The sequence below is a fragment of the Choloepus didactylus genome, chromosome 8 (genome assembly GCF_015220235.1).
Source record: "Choloepus didactylus isolate mChoDid1 chromosome 8, mChoDid1.pri, whole genome shotgun sequence".
Classification (NCBI taxonomy): Eukaryota; Metazoa; Chordata; class Mammalia; order Pilosa; family Megalonychidae; genus Choloepus; species Choloepus didactylus.
The window spans coordinates 59,236,452-59,253,334 of record NC_051314.1 but is presented as its reverse complement, the minus strand read 5'-3'; the positions used below and the strand labels follow the sequence as shown (position 1 = coordinate 59,253,334).

At 33.8% G+C, this 16,883-nt stretch overlaps 1 protein-coding gene across 7 annotated transcripts in view; it reads left to right on the top strand.

Moving 5' to 3' along the window:
* Positions 1-16,883, top strand: part of TBC1D15 (TBC1 domain family member 15) — an 87,290-nt gene that overhangs the window by 38,191 nt on the left and 32,216 nt on the right. For 3 of the 7 annotated variants that reach the window (XM_037845670.1, XM_037845671.1, XM_037845667.1), the window contains exons 5-13: positions 538-748; positions 2,780-2,839; positions 8,045-8,147; positions 9,020-9,070; positions 9,368-9,565; positions 10,668-10,796; positions 11,338-11,441; positions 12,369-12,463; positions 16,720-16,836. In XM_037845670.1, the coding sequence (XP_037701598.1) occupies positions 538-748; positions 2,780-2,839; positions 8,045-8,147; positions 9,020-9,070; positions 9,368-9,565; positions 10,668-10,796; positions 11,338-11,441; positions 12,369-12,463; positions 16,720-16,836 (1,068 nt within the window). The remainder of the gene's footprint in view (positions 1-537; positions 749-2,779; positions 2,840-8,044; positions 8,148-9,019; positions 9,071-9,367; positions 9,566-10,667; positions 10,797-11,337; positions 11,442-12,368; positions 12,464-16,719; positions 16,837-16,883) is intronic. The other 4 variants (XM_037845673.1, XM_037845672.1, XM_037845668.1 and 1 more) reach the window with 3 other exon arrangements.

The window sequence follows — 16,883 nt, the reverse complement described above, 5'->3', positions numbered from 1 at the left end:
AATGACTGTTAAAGAGCATCATGGTCATTCTTGTTTAGGAGGTGGGAAGGAAAGATTAACATTTATTGAGCATTTTGCTATATATTGGCACAGTACTAGTTAGTTGTCAAGTAATCTCATTTAATTCTTAGAAAAACACTGGGAGGTAAGTATAATGATCCCTATTTTACAGAAGAAGAAACTGAGTCTCAGAGATTCAGTTGTTTCCCCAAATAATTCATTTAGTAGGATGGTAACACTGCAGTTTGAATCCAGCCTGGCTGCCTGCAAAGCTGTAGTAATTTTAAGACAAACTTGTATTTTAAACAAGGGTAACATATTTTGAATTTGTATGGGCTAGGATAATTACCTAAGAAAATCATTCTTCTAAGGTAATGTATGTTGCCATTTCTAATACAGGCAGAAAACCATAGTAATACGAGTGCTACAGTGATTCCATAGGTTCAACAAATTTCTCTTAGGCAGTCATGAAGAGCGCTGTCAGTACCTTTTAAAAAGGTGAACAAAAATATTTTGCCCCACTTTCTTGTTTTTAAGATGCTCCAAGTCATAGAAATGGGAAAAGCAAATGGTCATTCCTGTTCAGTTTGACAGACCTGAAATCAATCAAGCAAAACAAAGAGGGTATGGGCTGGTCGTATTTGGTATTCTGTCTAAAGGATGACATCGTTCTCCCTGCTCTGCACTTTCATCAAGGAGATAGCAAACTACTGATTGACTCTCTTGAAAAATATGTGGTATTGTGTGAGTAAGTATCAAATTATTTTCTACTTATTGAAACTGGATTGTTGTATTAGTCCCAAGGCAAACTGTTTTTGTCATTGGGCATCAGTGACCTATGTGCATGTGAGGGCATAAGCAACTTTTGTTTTTTTTCTGGGGTATTGACTTATTTGGATCAATAACTGAATAAAATTTTGCCATTTTAGTAATTTGTATCTGAGACTTACTGCCTTATTACTATTTCAAAGAAATGAGTAGTCTAATATTTTTATGTATATTTAAATGAGTGATACAGTAGTGACTTGTGGAATATATATCTTATATTTACCCAATTTACTTTTTATTATGTACTTTTCCGGTAAACATATTTTTATTTGTCATGTTGCAAATTTAAGTTAGGCAAGTCTAAGTCCTTTATAAAGTAGTTTCTGAGTAAAGAAGACAAGGCTTTTTCATTTTCCAAAAATCTTGTGTCTTAAATTTATTACCTTTGTGCATTTGCGCACACACACTATTTCCTGCTCTCATTCTCAATATATGTTATTTGGACATCAATTACATGCCAACCACTGTGCTAGTTACTTGATATTCAGTTATGAACAAAATAGGCATGTCTTGCATCTCTGAGAATTATAGTTTTGTGAAGGATGCCAACAAGTAAATGGCAATTAAAACTCAAGAACCAAGACAGAGGAAGTGTAATGTGTTTTGGGAGCTCCGAGGAAGGGAGGGAACTGATACCTAATTCAGATTAGGGATGGAATAGAGCTCAGAGAAGACTTTATGGAGAAAATGGTATCTAAATTGAGCCCTGACAAATGAGTGAGCATTAGCATGAAAGGGAGGGAGACATTTCAAGGGAGGAATGTTTTAGGGAGAGGGAGGAGCACAAAAGTGATATGACCAAAGAACAAAGTAGTTCAACATCACAGGCCTGTAAAGTATGGGAAAGGGAAAGTCCCAAAATTAAAGATGAGGCTAAAGAGCTGAGTAAAGGCCAGAACATGAAGGATTTTGTAAGTCATGTTAGCAGGCTGTTGTCATCCAGGGAGGTTATGGTGGTCTGTCTTCATATAGAATGACAAGAAAGATAGAAATATTTAGAGTCAGATTTTGTGATTGATTGGATATGTAGAGGTGGGAAGGAGGGAGAAGTCAAGGTTTTTGACCTGGGGAATTGTGGAGGTTATTGTTTAACTACATTAATGATGTCCTCACCTTAGAGTAGAGTGACACGTTGCCTAAATTTAGATTACATAAAGCTGGGAGTGATCCAAAATTTGAAAGATTTAGTAGTCTTAAGCCTTCTAAAACTTGTGTTTTCTTGCATGAGATTCTCTCCCCTACCACATTTACCACCTCTGGTTGGCACCAGGCATGGTGATCAGTACCAGTAACTGTAAGATTGTCAGGCCTAGTTGTTGGTATGGGTCCTAAGTCTTGAAGCTGGAAGCTGTGAATCGGCTACCACCCAGGAGGTTAAGTAGATTTCAGGAGGGGTAATGGCCATGCATTGGGCAGAAGGTTACAGCTGTTGAGTAGCAGGCGTTAAAGACTTAAGGGCTTTAACATTGTGGCAAGCTCAATAACAATCAGTGTTGTGATGTAACTGTCACAAAAGGCTTTTTTGAGTTGAGACCGTTGATTAACGTGTAGTGTCTTGGATGAGGGAAGTGGTAGACTGTATTCTTTGCTGGTCAGATCATACTTCAGAGAATTAGATTCTGTTTTAGGCACTTTTAAATGTGCTAGATTAATTCATATTGCATGGAAAAGTGTAATGAGAGGGATCTAAATGGTCACATGAAAAATATTTGTAGGAGATGGGGATTTAACTTGAAGAAGAGGAGTCTCAGTGCAACCTTAAATAAAATCCAAACTTCTTATTATGTCGATAAGGGTCTGCCTTATCTCTGTTCATCTCATGCCATTTTCTTTTACATTCTAGCCACATGGTTTTCTTTCAGTTCCTGAAATGCCCTAAGCTCTTTCTCGTCTTAGGGTCTTTTACACATGCTGTGTCTTCTGCCTGTAATGTTTGCCTTTCCTTTCTTAGGTCTCAGTTTAATATAACTTCTTCAGAGAGGATTTCCTGGATGACCCCCTCCCATCTAATGTAGGTTCCCACCCTCATACCCTGTCCCTATGTCATTCCCTTACTTGCTTTCTTCATGGCTCTTACAGCATAAAATATTTTGTCTATTTACCTTTTTGTATTCATCCTCCAGAATATAAGCTCTGTAAGGGCAGGGATTGCATTTATCTTGTTTACATTTCTCCCTAGTTTGTAGCCACAGTGCCTAGCACATAATAGATGTATAGTAAACACTAGTTGAATGAATATATGGCATGGTAGTTATCAATTTGATAAATATTTTTGAAAGTGTTATTATGAGAAATAAATTGTGTATTTGTTTTGCACGACTCCAAAGAGAGAAGTTAGAAGGAGACAGGTTTTTGCTTAGAAGATAGTTTTCTGTCCTGGATGGATTCAAGGATAGGCTCAACACCCACTTAGGCAGATGTAAGGATATGTGTAATTGGAATATGTGTTGTTGGTGTTTTAACGAGGGGATGGTAAGTGAACCTTTGTTTCCTTTTCTGAATTTGTAAACAACTGAGAATATAAGAATCAGGCAGATGTTGATAAAAATATCTTCATTGGTGAGGCTTAGACATGTGGTTTCATAATAATTCACACCAAATTAATTTTGATCTCACCCAGTTATTGTCACTTTTGGACAACCGCAGGCTGCCTCCCTAGTGAGGGAAGACTGCTTACGATATGTGTGAGAGCAGAGTAGAAAGCACCTTCTCTGTTGGCAGGCAAGAGAGAATGCAAGAGAAAGCCTGGAAGGGGTTGTACCACACGTGTACCTTACTCTTTCCTAGCCTCAGCAATCAGATATGTTCTGAGAAGAAGGAGAGTTTCTTTAGTAGAAGTGTGTATTTCCATTTGAAAACATAAGGCCAGCTCAATTTTGTTCCTCCCTACGTACTTTTTCATTCAACAGGTATTTTTCTGAGGGCCTTCTGTGTCCTAGGCACTGTGCTAAGTGCTGGAAGACAGTAATCATAAAAGATATTGTACCTGCCTTCATGGAGTTTATAATATTGTGTGAGAGATGAACATTAATCAGTCACACAAATAAATGTAAAATGTCATCTTTATAAGTACTCTGAATAAAGGAGATATAGCACTCTGAGAGCATATAACATGTAAGTGTTCTAGTTTGCTAATGCTGCCGGAATGCAAAACACCAGAGATGGATTGGCTTTTATTAAATGGGGTTTATTTGGTTACACAGTTAAAAATCGTAAGGCCATAAGGTGTCCAAGGTAACACATCAGCAATCAGGTACCTTCACTGGAGGATGGCCAATGGTGTCTGGAAAACCTCTGTTAGCTGGGAAGACATGTGACTGGCATCTGCTCCACAGTTCTGGTTTCAAAATGGCTTTCTCCCAGGACATTCCTCTCTAGGCTGCAGTTCCTCAAAAATGTCACTCTTAGTTGCTCATGGGGTGTTTGTCCTCTCTTAGCTTCTCCATAGCAAGAGTCTGCTTTCAATGTCCATCTTCAAACTGTCTCTCATCTGCAGCTCCTGTGCTTTCTTCAGAATGTCCCTCTTGGCTGTAATAAGCTTGCTCCTCCTGTCTGAGCTTATACACTGCTCCAGTAATCAAGGCCCATGCTGAATGGGTGGGGCCACACCTCCATGGAAATTATCTCATCAGAGTTATCAACTGCAGTTGGGTGGGGTGGATTTCTATGCAAACAACCTAATCCAAACATTCCAACTTAATACCCACTAATATGTCTGCCCCACGAGATTGTATCAAAGAATGTGGCTTTTTCTGGGGGACATAATACATTCAAACCAGCATGATAAGTCTTCTGTGTGTGGGTAGTAATTGAAGCTCTGGGAGAGAATGAGATCCCTGGAAGATCTGAAATGTGTAAGAACATGTCATCAAACATTTTATCTCCAAGGCTGAAAACAGATATTCCATAATATCTTTCCCATCACAAATTATATCCAATTACATTGTGCCATATAGCTCACCAGAGATTAGCTAATGAATTAGCTAATGAATCCAAATGGTTGAATATACTCCAAATAGTCACCAATATTTTTTTTTAAAAGTCCCAAATTTATATAAGCCATCTCCCATTATCAAATTCTTAAGGAGAAATTAAAGGCCCTTATTCTTGTTGGTTGTGATCCAGTAAATGGTATTTTCAAGTTAAAGTCCAAAGAAATAAGAGTTCCCAAATATCCTCAGTTTTTTCTTCTACTAGGTGTTACCCACAGGGATCTCACTTTCTGTCCCTAGAGCAGTGATTCCAAGCAAAATGATGTTTCCCAACTCATTCCTGTGTTCAGAGGTCATTGTAGACACCAGGATGGAGAGTAGTCAAGGAAAATCTTGGTTTCAGCTTCACAGGGATGCCGGCTAATCCATGCCAGGGTCACCCTTCTTGTCTTCTTTTGAGTTTAAAACCAGTTGAGAGAGATGTAAGAATCAGTCAGACTAGGTATCTTCATTTTTCTTGATTTAACCAAATTGAAGAGTTTGAATTGCATCCATGGCCACATTGTTTTTCTGATACTTTCCGTACTGAATTACGTTTTCCTTCCCCAAGAGTAGGACTCCTTGCAAGAGTGAGCTTTACCAAGCAGATGAGCAGAAGTTGCACCTGTGCTGGGGTTGGACAGCCTTACAACAGCAAGGAAGGTGCTGGGCCAACCAGGCATAGTTCCTTCTTTCCGTCTTAGCAATTGAATCAGTCAGTGCAAAGTAAGACAGCTTCTGAGACTTAATATTTCTCAATCATTTTCTTATCTACCAGGAGAAAAATTGTAGTTATTGATATTTGTTAGTGGTCCTTGATTTCTCACTATTTAAAACATGGTATTCACTTGGGTAGAAGAATGGGCCACAAATAGATTTTTCTTACCTTTCTTGAACCAAGTTGGTTACTGGGATAAGAAGGAGACCTATTGATTCTGTTAAAATTATTTTGTGTATTTGGTAATTTTTAATTTATACATAAATATTCAAGCAGTAAAATATTCTTCTAAAAAATCAACTTGTTTGTATCATCATACAGCACCAACCAATTAAAATAGGTTCAGCCCCTCGCTTATTCCTTTTGTTAACATATGTAATTTTCTTACTGTAAATATTATGGACCTTTTTATTTTTCATTCACCTTTTCTGATTAACATCTTTTGTAATATTTTATTTATTTACTTAGCTTTACATATTGGTCATTCTGAATAGCAATATAAGATAGTTACTACTAAATCACAGCACGCAAATAATGTTCAGCCGTTATAATTTCTGAATTTATTTTGAGGTCTTTGGAGAAAATCTCACTCCAAAGTCAGGAAAGTACTTTATAATTTTTAGAAGATGTGCTTTTATAGTCTTGATGAGACCATGGTTGTCTTTAAGCCTGTTCGTAGGCTCTAGTAGAATTACTGGTGTTAGTATCATTAAAAGTTATAACTTACTGCTCTAATATGTTTGAAAATCTTGAATAACGTTGGCTTGAGAGATCAGCTTCCTGAAATCCATGATGTTTATAGATTAAATCAATTCTGTAATCTAGCAGGTGGACACATAACATTCTGGGAATGCCACCACTCCTTTTGGTGAGCTCTGCAATGCCTGGCAATATACTACTTGTCTCTCAACTGATGTGCTTTTTTCATTTTTTGTTGATTTCCTTAGGGGCAATCAAGTCTAAATTTCCTCATATCTCTCCTCCTGGGGCTTCTCTCCCTTCCCTACCACCAGACATTGGGTATAAAAAAATGAAATACACTACTACCTTTTTAAAAAAGTTTTTGTTACTGGTTGGTTGGGCAGTCATTTCTTCTCTCCGCCTCCAGTTTAGTGGCCACCGTTTTAGACATGGAGCCACAATAATTCTCTGAATCCAGATAGCTGAAGTTTGCGTATTTATCCCCTCTCTATACACATAGCCAGTATTTTGGCTTTCATGACCATTTCTTTTATTTGGATTCTAAAGAAGAAATTTGCCTTAAATTATTGGTAGAATCAAAATAATAATCACAGCACTAGCAGTACTGTGCTAGGGGAAAAAATGTATCTATAGTGCTACTTTTCTTTTCTGGTGCTACATTTAAAAGTTAACTATCATCAATAAAATGCCTTGTGATAATGTGTGGCATCACCCAAAAAATGTTCAGAAAATGTGTTTAATGACAATTGAATGTTTTAAAAGGTACTGATTTTTTCCTACGTCAGTTGACTCAACCTTAGCTTCTTTTAAAAAGTAAAAGGGCTTACTAGCTACTATTGCCTCTGAAGATTGAGTGCTGTTTCTAACTGTGTAAGAATAAGATCCTGTTTTGGATTTCATATCCCACTAGCATTGCTTTTACATCCTGTTATGTTAGAATTGGGAAGAGATAACTGTTATTAAAGTTCTTATCTCAAGCATTTATAATAAACTAGAAGTAGATAGCAGCAAAATAACTCATTTAATTTTTATTTTAAGGACCGAAAATGTGTGGATTTATTACAGCTGACTTACTAGGTCATAAAACTCATTGAGTAGGAAAAAAGACTGGATAATTCTTCCAATTACTTGAACTTAAGCAGATGTCTATTTGGAAAACATTTTGTTTATTTTCTAGTTATTGACAAATGTGAAGAGACTTGCTTCCAGAACTGAAGAAATAAGAATTTAAAGCATACTGTTTTCTGAACTGTACATTACAGTCTTGTTAAGTATGTTCATGTGTGTGTTTGTAACAATAGCTTAATTAATGGTTTTTAAAAATTATTAATGTATTGTATCTTATATTTTTTAACAGTTTATATGGCAATACTGCCAAGCCATGGAATGAAGTTGGTTTCAAAATAAGAAATTTTTCCTATAAGTTGTATATGTGTGTATGTATACTGATGAATTCTAAAGTGTATTTTGGATTTCTTTAACTTGTATCATAATAAAGGCAGATACATTTAAGTTTTTTGTACAGTAATTCTAAATGAGAACTGGGTTTTCATTATAATTTAATACTCTTGGTTTTACCAAGGATAAGAAGGCACCTCAACCCTTTTACATTTGTTAGTGTAGTATTTGATGTTTTGTGTAGTTTTTAAACATTTAAAGTAGTTACTAAAAATTTGCTAATATTCATTAATGAGAAATAGTTCTAGAATTAGAAATTAAATTTTTTTTTTTTTTGTTATGAAAGCAACTATGCATTAGTAATGGTTCAGGTAGTAACTGATAGAGTATGCTAGTATTTTCTACTAATCCCTTCATTTTATTACAGGTCTCCACAGGATAAAAGAACACTTCTTGTGAATTGTCAGAATAAGAGTCTTTCACAGTCTTTTGAAAATCTTCTTGATGAGCCAGCTTATGGTTTAATACAAGTATGTTTCCTAAATCTATCTTGTATTAATCTAATTAATCTGACTCCATTATATTAAATACCTCTTACCTCTCACTTTCAAGAGTACAGAAAATGAGGCAGGTGCCTGTGGGGTGGGAGTGGGAGATGAGGGTGGAACTTTATGGAACCAGTTTCTGTGATATTATTCCTAAAACTCAGAAGCTTCCTTGGTTCGTAGTTACTCTTGAAGCAAATTTCCCTCTATCATAATACTGAAATTGGATATTAGTAGACTTTCATTTTATCATAGCTTTCATTGACTAGTTGTAGAGTCACTGGGTAAGCCATTTTGACTTCATTATTGATTGGTACAGGCAAAATCTGGTTTGAATTTTTACTTTCCATTTAAGTAGGTTGTTTGGGGGTCACAATAATCTAACACTCCTTAAGGTATTTGAGTGTGTTCTTACATTTGGTTAAAAATGTGCACTTAACACAAACAGAACTAAAATTTAATTTATTTTTCACTCAGATTTCCATATAAACTGGAGAGTTGTTTAATTTTTCATTTATTTGCTTATTCTGATTCAGCAAATGCTTGAGTGCTTACTATGTCCCAGGTACTTTCTTCTTGGATCTGAAGATATAGAGGTTAACAAGAAAAAGAGGGAATATTTAGGAGGGCAGACAAGAGAGCTAAATATTATTTAAAATAAAAAGTGAGGGAACTAATTTTCTTATTGTGAAAATAATCATTTTAAAGATTGGCCTTTAACAAGTAACATATTTTTGCTAAATATTTATGAGCAGGCAGTAATACTTAAATATCAGTTTTGAAATTTAGCTCTCAGATATTTTGTGTTAGACTAGTGTGATACTGCACATTTCAAGAAATTTTTTTTTTTTGTGAAGGTAGGACTGCTAGACAGAAGAAAGCTGTTGTGGGCCATTCACCACTGGAAAGTAAGCACTGCATATATTTCTAATGTATGCAGATTTAAAGAAGCCTGCAAATCATTTGTTTATCTGCAATTTAATCAATAGCATTAACTTTTCATTTATTATATTTTAACCAAATGAAAGGTTAACTTAGAGAATTTAAATTTTTCTTCCAAGCAAACAATAAAATTTTTAGATAATCTTAGAACACTCCGTTTTAGTTCTGATTCCCCCTTTTAACTTTGTCCTTTTGCCTATTATGGGATATTTGTATCCTTTATTTGAATTAATAATGCTAACCATTTTCTTTCAACTACATAGAAAATTAAAAAGGATCCTTATACAGTAACTATGGGAGGATTTTCCAAAGTCACAAACTACATTTTTGATAGTTTGAGAGGCAGTGATTCCTCTACTCATCAACGACCACCTTCAGAAATGGCAGATTTTCTTAGTGATGCTATTCCAGGTCTAAAGATAAATCAACAAGAAGAACCAGGATTTGAAGTCATCACAAAAGTGAGTAGAGATTTATATTACCACAGTTCTTACATTTTCAACAAAAGAAATGCTTTTTAAATGTGTAGAGTCCTGTAGAAATAGAAACTCAGTTTTGTTATCTGCCTGTTTCTCATAATCCTTTCTTAATTTTTTGCTAATATCTCTTACAACTAATGCTTGTCCTGTTATCAAATTCTTAATTTGTTCTCTGTTGATTACTGAAATTTTCTTTACTTCTGTCAGTTCTCTTTTCTTGATTACTTTCTGATAATACCAAGCAAGTTGTTTATTTCATTTACATGCACAGAAGTCAGTAAATAATGAGCCTTGCTCATAGTCCTTAGTTCTGTTCCAAATTTGCATGTTTCCTCACTAGACAACAGAGGTAACTGGTCAGGACACTGCTCTGGGGCTTTTATTCTTATGTGCATTTTTTCTTTTTTGAGTAACATAGGTTTTGGCTCTGAAGTATGGCAAATTTTTATATGTGTTTAAAGACACTTGAATTTGCTACAATTCTAGGCTTGCACATAGGTAGAAAAAGATGAATACCAAATTGTAGTGCTTGATTAAAGGACATATCTTGAAAGTAGTATTTATAAGTTACCAATATCTGTTAACTGAATCAAAAATTGTAGAAAATGCCAAGTAGAGGCTAATGGATCATGAATTAATTCTGAGAAGTACAAATTTTAGTTTGAAAGAAAAACTAATTTTAGAATATGACTAATGACATAATTATACATTCTCTCTTTTTAAGTAATGTACTATATCATTTAGTTTGAAGGGTTTGTTGTAGAATTTACATGTTGAATGTTCTGTACTTACGTAATTGAAACCCAAAATAACAAAATTAAAAAGAAAATAACAAATGATTTTAATTTATAGGAGTTCTTCTGAATTTATAATCCAGTTATTGGTGTGTTTAGTAGGAGGGAAAATGTATGTAATGTTAACTATTATAGTTTATCAACTAAACATTGGAAAATAAAGGATGATATTAGAAATGTTAGAACTTATGTCTGAGGAAGTGGATTTTAGGTTTAATTTTTGTATATTTTTATTTCACTTCATTGGTTAAAGGTATACTCTTTATTGATTGCTTGTCTTCTTATTTTAGATTGATTTGGGAGAACGACCTATTGTTCAAAGGAGAGAACCAGTATCACTGGAAGAGTGGACTAAGAATATTGACTCTGAAGGAAGAATTTTAAATGTTGATAATATGAAGCAGATGATATTTAGAGGGGTAATTTAAATACCCTAATATGAATTGTGTTATAAACCGCTGGTATTCAGTTTTTAAAAAATATTTAAAATTTATTTAAGGGAGGGAATGAGCTCCCTTATTTCTTTGATAACTGATGCCTTCATACCCCTGGGTTGAGTGAAACAGAGTGAGATACTTATGATGACCCTTGGGATGGACTGGGGGATACCCATAAGCCCAGGGGAAGATAATCTTCCTTACTTGAAATCCTGGGGGTTGGGTGAAGGATGCATGCACTGTGGTGGCGGTCACCTTATCCAGTAAGGTTGAACTGAGAGTGATTCATCACTACCACTGTCTCCTATATAGTCTACTGAATTTTTAAAGCTTTTTGGCAGCTGCTGATGTACTTAAAATCTGGAAGTCAAAAACAAGATAGTATTCACTGAATTGAGCTAGTTTTTATTTATAAAACCATCTCTTAAATATTAGTCTTCCTGTTTATTTACATGCAAGTTTCATGAATTTGCAGTATCACGTTCTTTTTTACTAACGCATCTAATATGTGTATTTTCTACAGGGACTTTGTCATGCATTGAGAAAGCAAGCATGGAAATTTCTTCTGGGTTATTTTCCTTGGGACAGTACCAAGGAGGAGAGAACTCAGTTACAAAAACAAAAAATGTAAGTAATAGCCTTTTGTGTGTTCATCAAAGAAGTTCAAGTAACTTACTCATTCAAATTAGTATAGGGTTTCTAGATGAGGAATTGGAATAGGGTAAGGATTGGGAAAATAATTTTATTTTCATCTTCTTAATTTAAAAATTTTGAGCACTGTAATTATTTCAAACTAGAAACACCTTTTAGAAAGACCTCATTACAGTTATGTTGTAAATATGTAAAAATGTGGTGATTGTTTCAGTTACCCTGTACAAGCCTTTTGCCTACTGAAAGACAACTAATTATTCATACAAGATTTTTAAATATATCTCATTCATCTTGACTCGTAAGAAGTGTATTTACTATTTAGGTTAATTACTTTTAAATTATTTCCCTGGTGCTCTTGTAGCATAAACTGGTTCTTCATTTTTTTTTTTTTTTTTTGTAAGAGTGTTTCTATGACATTATTTCTCAGACTTGAAAAGAAAAGAAACACTGACCAACTTTCCAGGTATACTTCTTATTCCCATTTTGTCAGTTTAGCTGTTTTGGTTTAAAGCCACGCTCCACCATTATATGCATACTCAAACTCTGACAGTCCTTTCTTTTCTCATGTTTACCAGTTTCTCTGACATTTTCATATTAGCTAGTTGAAACTCATATGTCACACTAAGAAAAGTTGTTTACATTTGTATTTATAATTATTCAGGAACTTTAGTGGCTAAAGTATTTAATGACTAGAATGATTTTAGGTATGATTTTCAGGGTCGAGGTTAATGTTTACTATGGAAAGTTTGTGGTATGTTTTAGTTTATTTTATTTTCGGTTGTTTTCACTTATTTATCATAACTTTAAATAAATGTTTTTGAAATTCTTTACAGAAAACTTGGTTAAAAATGTTAAAGATGAAGTGTTCTAATAGCTTTGGTGTAAAACTGTTTTCTTCCTTAGTGAAGAATACTTCAGGATGAAACTACAGTGGAAATCTGTTAGCGAAGAACAAGAGAAGAGAAATTCGAGATTACGAGATTATAGAAGTCTTATTGGTAATTTTTTCTTAACAATTTTGGAAATGTAAGACAAGTTTACACTGAGGTCTTCTTGGTAAGATTTTAGAGGCGAAGATATATGCTACAGAGTTAGGGCTCAAAAGAGAAATCAGAATTGGAAAACATTAGTATGTGTGTTTGGGGTTTTTAGTTGTTCCTCTTCTGATAAGAATATGAATTTAGTCATTATATTTGTAAGTATTGATATATTTAATTTTCATTTCCAAAAAGTGAATTTTTAACTGTATTTGCTTTTAGAATTAATTTCATTAATTTTCTCTTTAAAAACATTATTTTCTGCCTTATTACAGAAGTAGTTTGTGTTATAGAAAAATTAAGAATTATAGATAAGCAAAAAGAAGAAAAAAAATAGTTTTGTTCCCATCACCCAGGTAAAACTGTGGTTAGGCTGATGTTTATATCCTTTCAGACCTTCTCTAAATATTTGTATATTTCACTTTTTTAATTAAATAAATGACTGGATAACTTTCATCAGTATTTGAAAAAAGAATAACTATTCACCTGGTGTCATCAGTGAATGATGTAAATTCAGGTGATGAAACATCTCTAAAAAAGGGTGCTAACAAATTTTAATCAGTTTGTTAGACTTTTATCATCAAAGTGTTAGACTTATTTCCAAATAGTATTGGGTTGTCTGGCTTTTATGATAAAGACCAAGTTGATATAAGTTATTGAAGGAAATGATGATGATTGTTGTTATTGTTCAGCCATGTACCTTTATCTGTACATGAAGCTAGTGATTTAGGGTACTGTACTATTTTTAGGAGTGCATAGTTACTTCTGTATAGTTGTACCTGACAGGTTTCATTTTCAGAAGCAGTACCATTTAGGAAGTTTGAGTACTGAGAAGTCTGCGCATTTATCTGAGGATGAGAAAAGTGGAAGAGGGAAGTTTTTTTTTTTTTTTTTTTTGGATCCAGATTGTATCGTGTCCTTTGAATATAAAGAGAAGAGACTGATGGTAGATTTTGTACTAATGCAACTGGAGAGTAGTTTGGTGGAAAGATACTACACTTGGTAGCAGAAGGGATTGGGTTCTAATGTGTGTTCTACTTTGTATCTTGTATCCTTGGACAAGTCAAATAATCCCTTTAAATTTTTGTTTTCTCATTTCTTTTAATGCCTACCTCAAATGAAACACTGATTGAAACATCCCATTTTTATAAAAAAATAAAATAGTATCATTATACAGCATGGGTACATTTAATAAACTTAGAATTTAGAAAAATTTTTTTCTAAATAAAATTCCACTTTTAAAATGTTTGCCCCCTTTTTAAATTCAGGGAATGTTTAACATCTAAAAAGAAAATTTGGGTAGTCTTGAGAATGGTTGAATTCATTCACATGTTGAAGTGGTCCCTTTAGAGCGGCAACTTAGTCTAGTGAATAAAGTGGAGCGTTATTCCACACAGAGCTACATTCAGGTTGCTTTTTCTTATGGTTCTCTATATACAAATCATACACATCCATTGTATTGAATTGCATGTGTTAACTCTGAAAATAATCTCATTTTGAAGAAGATTGAGTTTTAATGTTAATACTACAGTTTTCCTTCTGGTAGCAAGAGGATGCCTTATGTTTTACATAATCACTCTGGCTGCTGCTGTCTGGAGAATAGCTCTACTTGAGATGCCTATTGGATTACCACAAGTCATGTAGAGTAGGAGGTAGATATATATAGATATATATATATATAAGGTTGGAATTCGGGGGAAGTACAGGAGTTAGAGGTATAAAGTTAGGAGTCATCAGCATCAGGATGGTAGGAGACTAGATAAAATTGCCAAGGGAGTAAACAAAGAGAAGAGTTCCAAGAACTGAGCTCTGAGGCACTTGAACTTATTATAAGTAGGAAAAATTAATAGAAATTAGTGAAGGAGACTGAGAAGCAGCAGCCAGAGAAAAAGGAGAAACGTGAAAATGTGCTGTCCTAAAAACCAAGTGAAGAAAGTATTTCAGGAAGGGATGACTATCAAATGTTGCTGAGATGTCAAATGAAATGAAGACTTGTCTTCACCTTTGCTTAGAGCAGTAAGATTGGGCATTTTGATTAAAGAGGAGTTTTGATGGAGTGGTAGAGATGATAACCTAATTGGAATGAATTCAAGAGGAAATTAGAGGAGAGGACTTGAAGACAATTTATACAACTCTTTTAAGGAGTTTTGTTCTAAAAGGATGTTGAGAAATGGGGTAGCAATTAGGGGAGAAATTGGGGTTAAGAAAGGTTTTTATGATGGTGAGAGAAGCAACAGTATGATAGAATGCTGTTGGGAATGACCAAGTAGAGAGGAAAAATTGATGCTCCTGGAGAGGGAGACAATTACTGGAGCAAAGCCCTTGGGCAGCCAAGAGGGGCATTCATATTTGCGGGAAGGGGTTGGTCTTAGCCAAGATCATGAAAGCTCATTTATAGCGACAGTAGATAAGGAAGGTTTTATGGACACAAAGTTATGTGGTTAGAGTAGTGGAAGCCTGTGGAAGTTCTCTTTGGATAGCCTCTGTTTTCTCAGTGAGATAGGAAGCAAGATCCTCATCTGAGAACTAGAATGAGGGAGAAGGTGTTGGAGGTTGAGGAGAAAGAAGATGATATAGATTATATGAACAGGAAGAGTGAATGGATGAGGGAAATAGAGTGTTATTGCTGAGCAGCATTAATGGCCCACTTGAGGTGAATGTAAAGTGCAATCAGACAGCATAGTGGGTTTTTTTTTCAGCCTTTTTTTGGCTACATCAAGTTAGATAGATGGAGAGTTGGATTTAACTAGGGCTTTTTTTCCTAACTTTATTACTCATTTTCTTTCTAGAAATAGTTTCTAGAAATACTTCCCTAATAATATATCATTTTTATATATCATTTTTGACTCCTTTTCTATTTCTACCTGACTTGTCATTACTAAATATCTATGTAAGAGGAAAGAAATATTGCTAGTTCATGAGAGTATAAACTACTTTTTACCATGTTTATATAGTATTTATTCAGGCAAATATTCTATATTGACATAATAGATATGTAAATTGTATTGAAAATTAAATTTTATTTACATCTTTATCAATTAAGAAGTGAGAATGGAACATTTTGACATTTTTAAATGAAATTTTACAGTATGAATTATTTTGGTAGTGTGTTTTTGCTTATTTGTAAAAAAAAAAAAAAAAAGTATTCACAGTTCTATAGATAATATGTTCACTTTTTAAAAGTTCCAGTGTATGGTACCTTCATAGCTAGAGTGCTGTTCTAGTAATTTTTAAAATGCCCCTACAAATGAGTAGAATATAAACTACTCATGTCATTTCTTGTTAGATTCTACTCTTTTGTAAAATACCTTCCCATTTCTTTGCAACCCAGTTTTGAGAGTGTTTTCAGATTATTTAGTTTTATGTGGAGCAATTTTAACTTTTAAACAGAATTGATTATAGAGTAATCATTTGGAGTTTCTTTAAATGATATCTTCCTAATTTACTGAGGAATTGAAGTTTAGGGAATTCCTTTCCAGCTGTAAAGTCTGTATAACAAGTGTTGTAGACTATAGATTAGACTAAACTGGTAGACATCAATATTTGTGAATTGATTTGTTGATAGAACTTTGAATACACTCATTGTGATGTTTCCAAATATGCTTTTAATGTCGTTTCCAAACAGTGGATTCTGTCTTTCCAAAATTAAAATACATTTCTTAAAATAATATCTAAACTGAATGATGCATTTATGAGAATAAAGAAGTAATTTGTCATGAAGATGATATGGAACTTGACAAAGAAGTTGATAATATTTCTCATAATGAATGAAGCAATTGTGTATGAAAAAAATCTCTGATTATGCTTGATTGCATAGTAATTTTTTTTCGTTACTGTTTTCAAGTAACACTGCCCATTACGTGTTCATGACTGGCATTTTTATTGCTAACTAATGTGGATATTACTTAATGTTGCTTTTAATTCATTGAAATTGTTTTCTACTGTTCATTTAAAAAGTTTTTATGTTTAGATAAAAATGGAAAAATGTTTGAAAATCTGCCCATAAAGAGGTGGCCTGATTTTTGAAAAAATACTCCAAAAGGTTATTTTATTGCATATCTAAAATGGAATTTGATGAATTTTTTTCTTTCATTAAGTATATCATTGAGAAGAGAGTAAAATAGCAAGAAAAATAATTCTGTACTTGTTAGAATATGCGCTTTATAAAAATCTGATTTTTGAAAGGTTTTCAAATATGTGATGATTTTCCTCTTCAGAAAAAGATGTTAACAGAACAGATCGAACAAACAAATTTTATGAAGGCCAGGATAATCCCGGGTTGATTTTACTTCATGACATTTTGATGACCTATTGTATGTATGATTTTGATTTAGGTAAGTTCTCCTCTAAAGCCTTTTTTTTTTTTTTGGTGTGTTTCTGT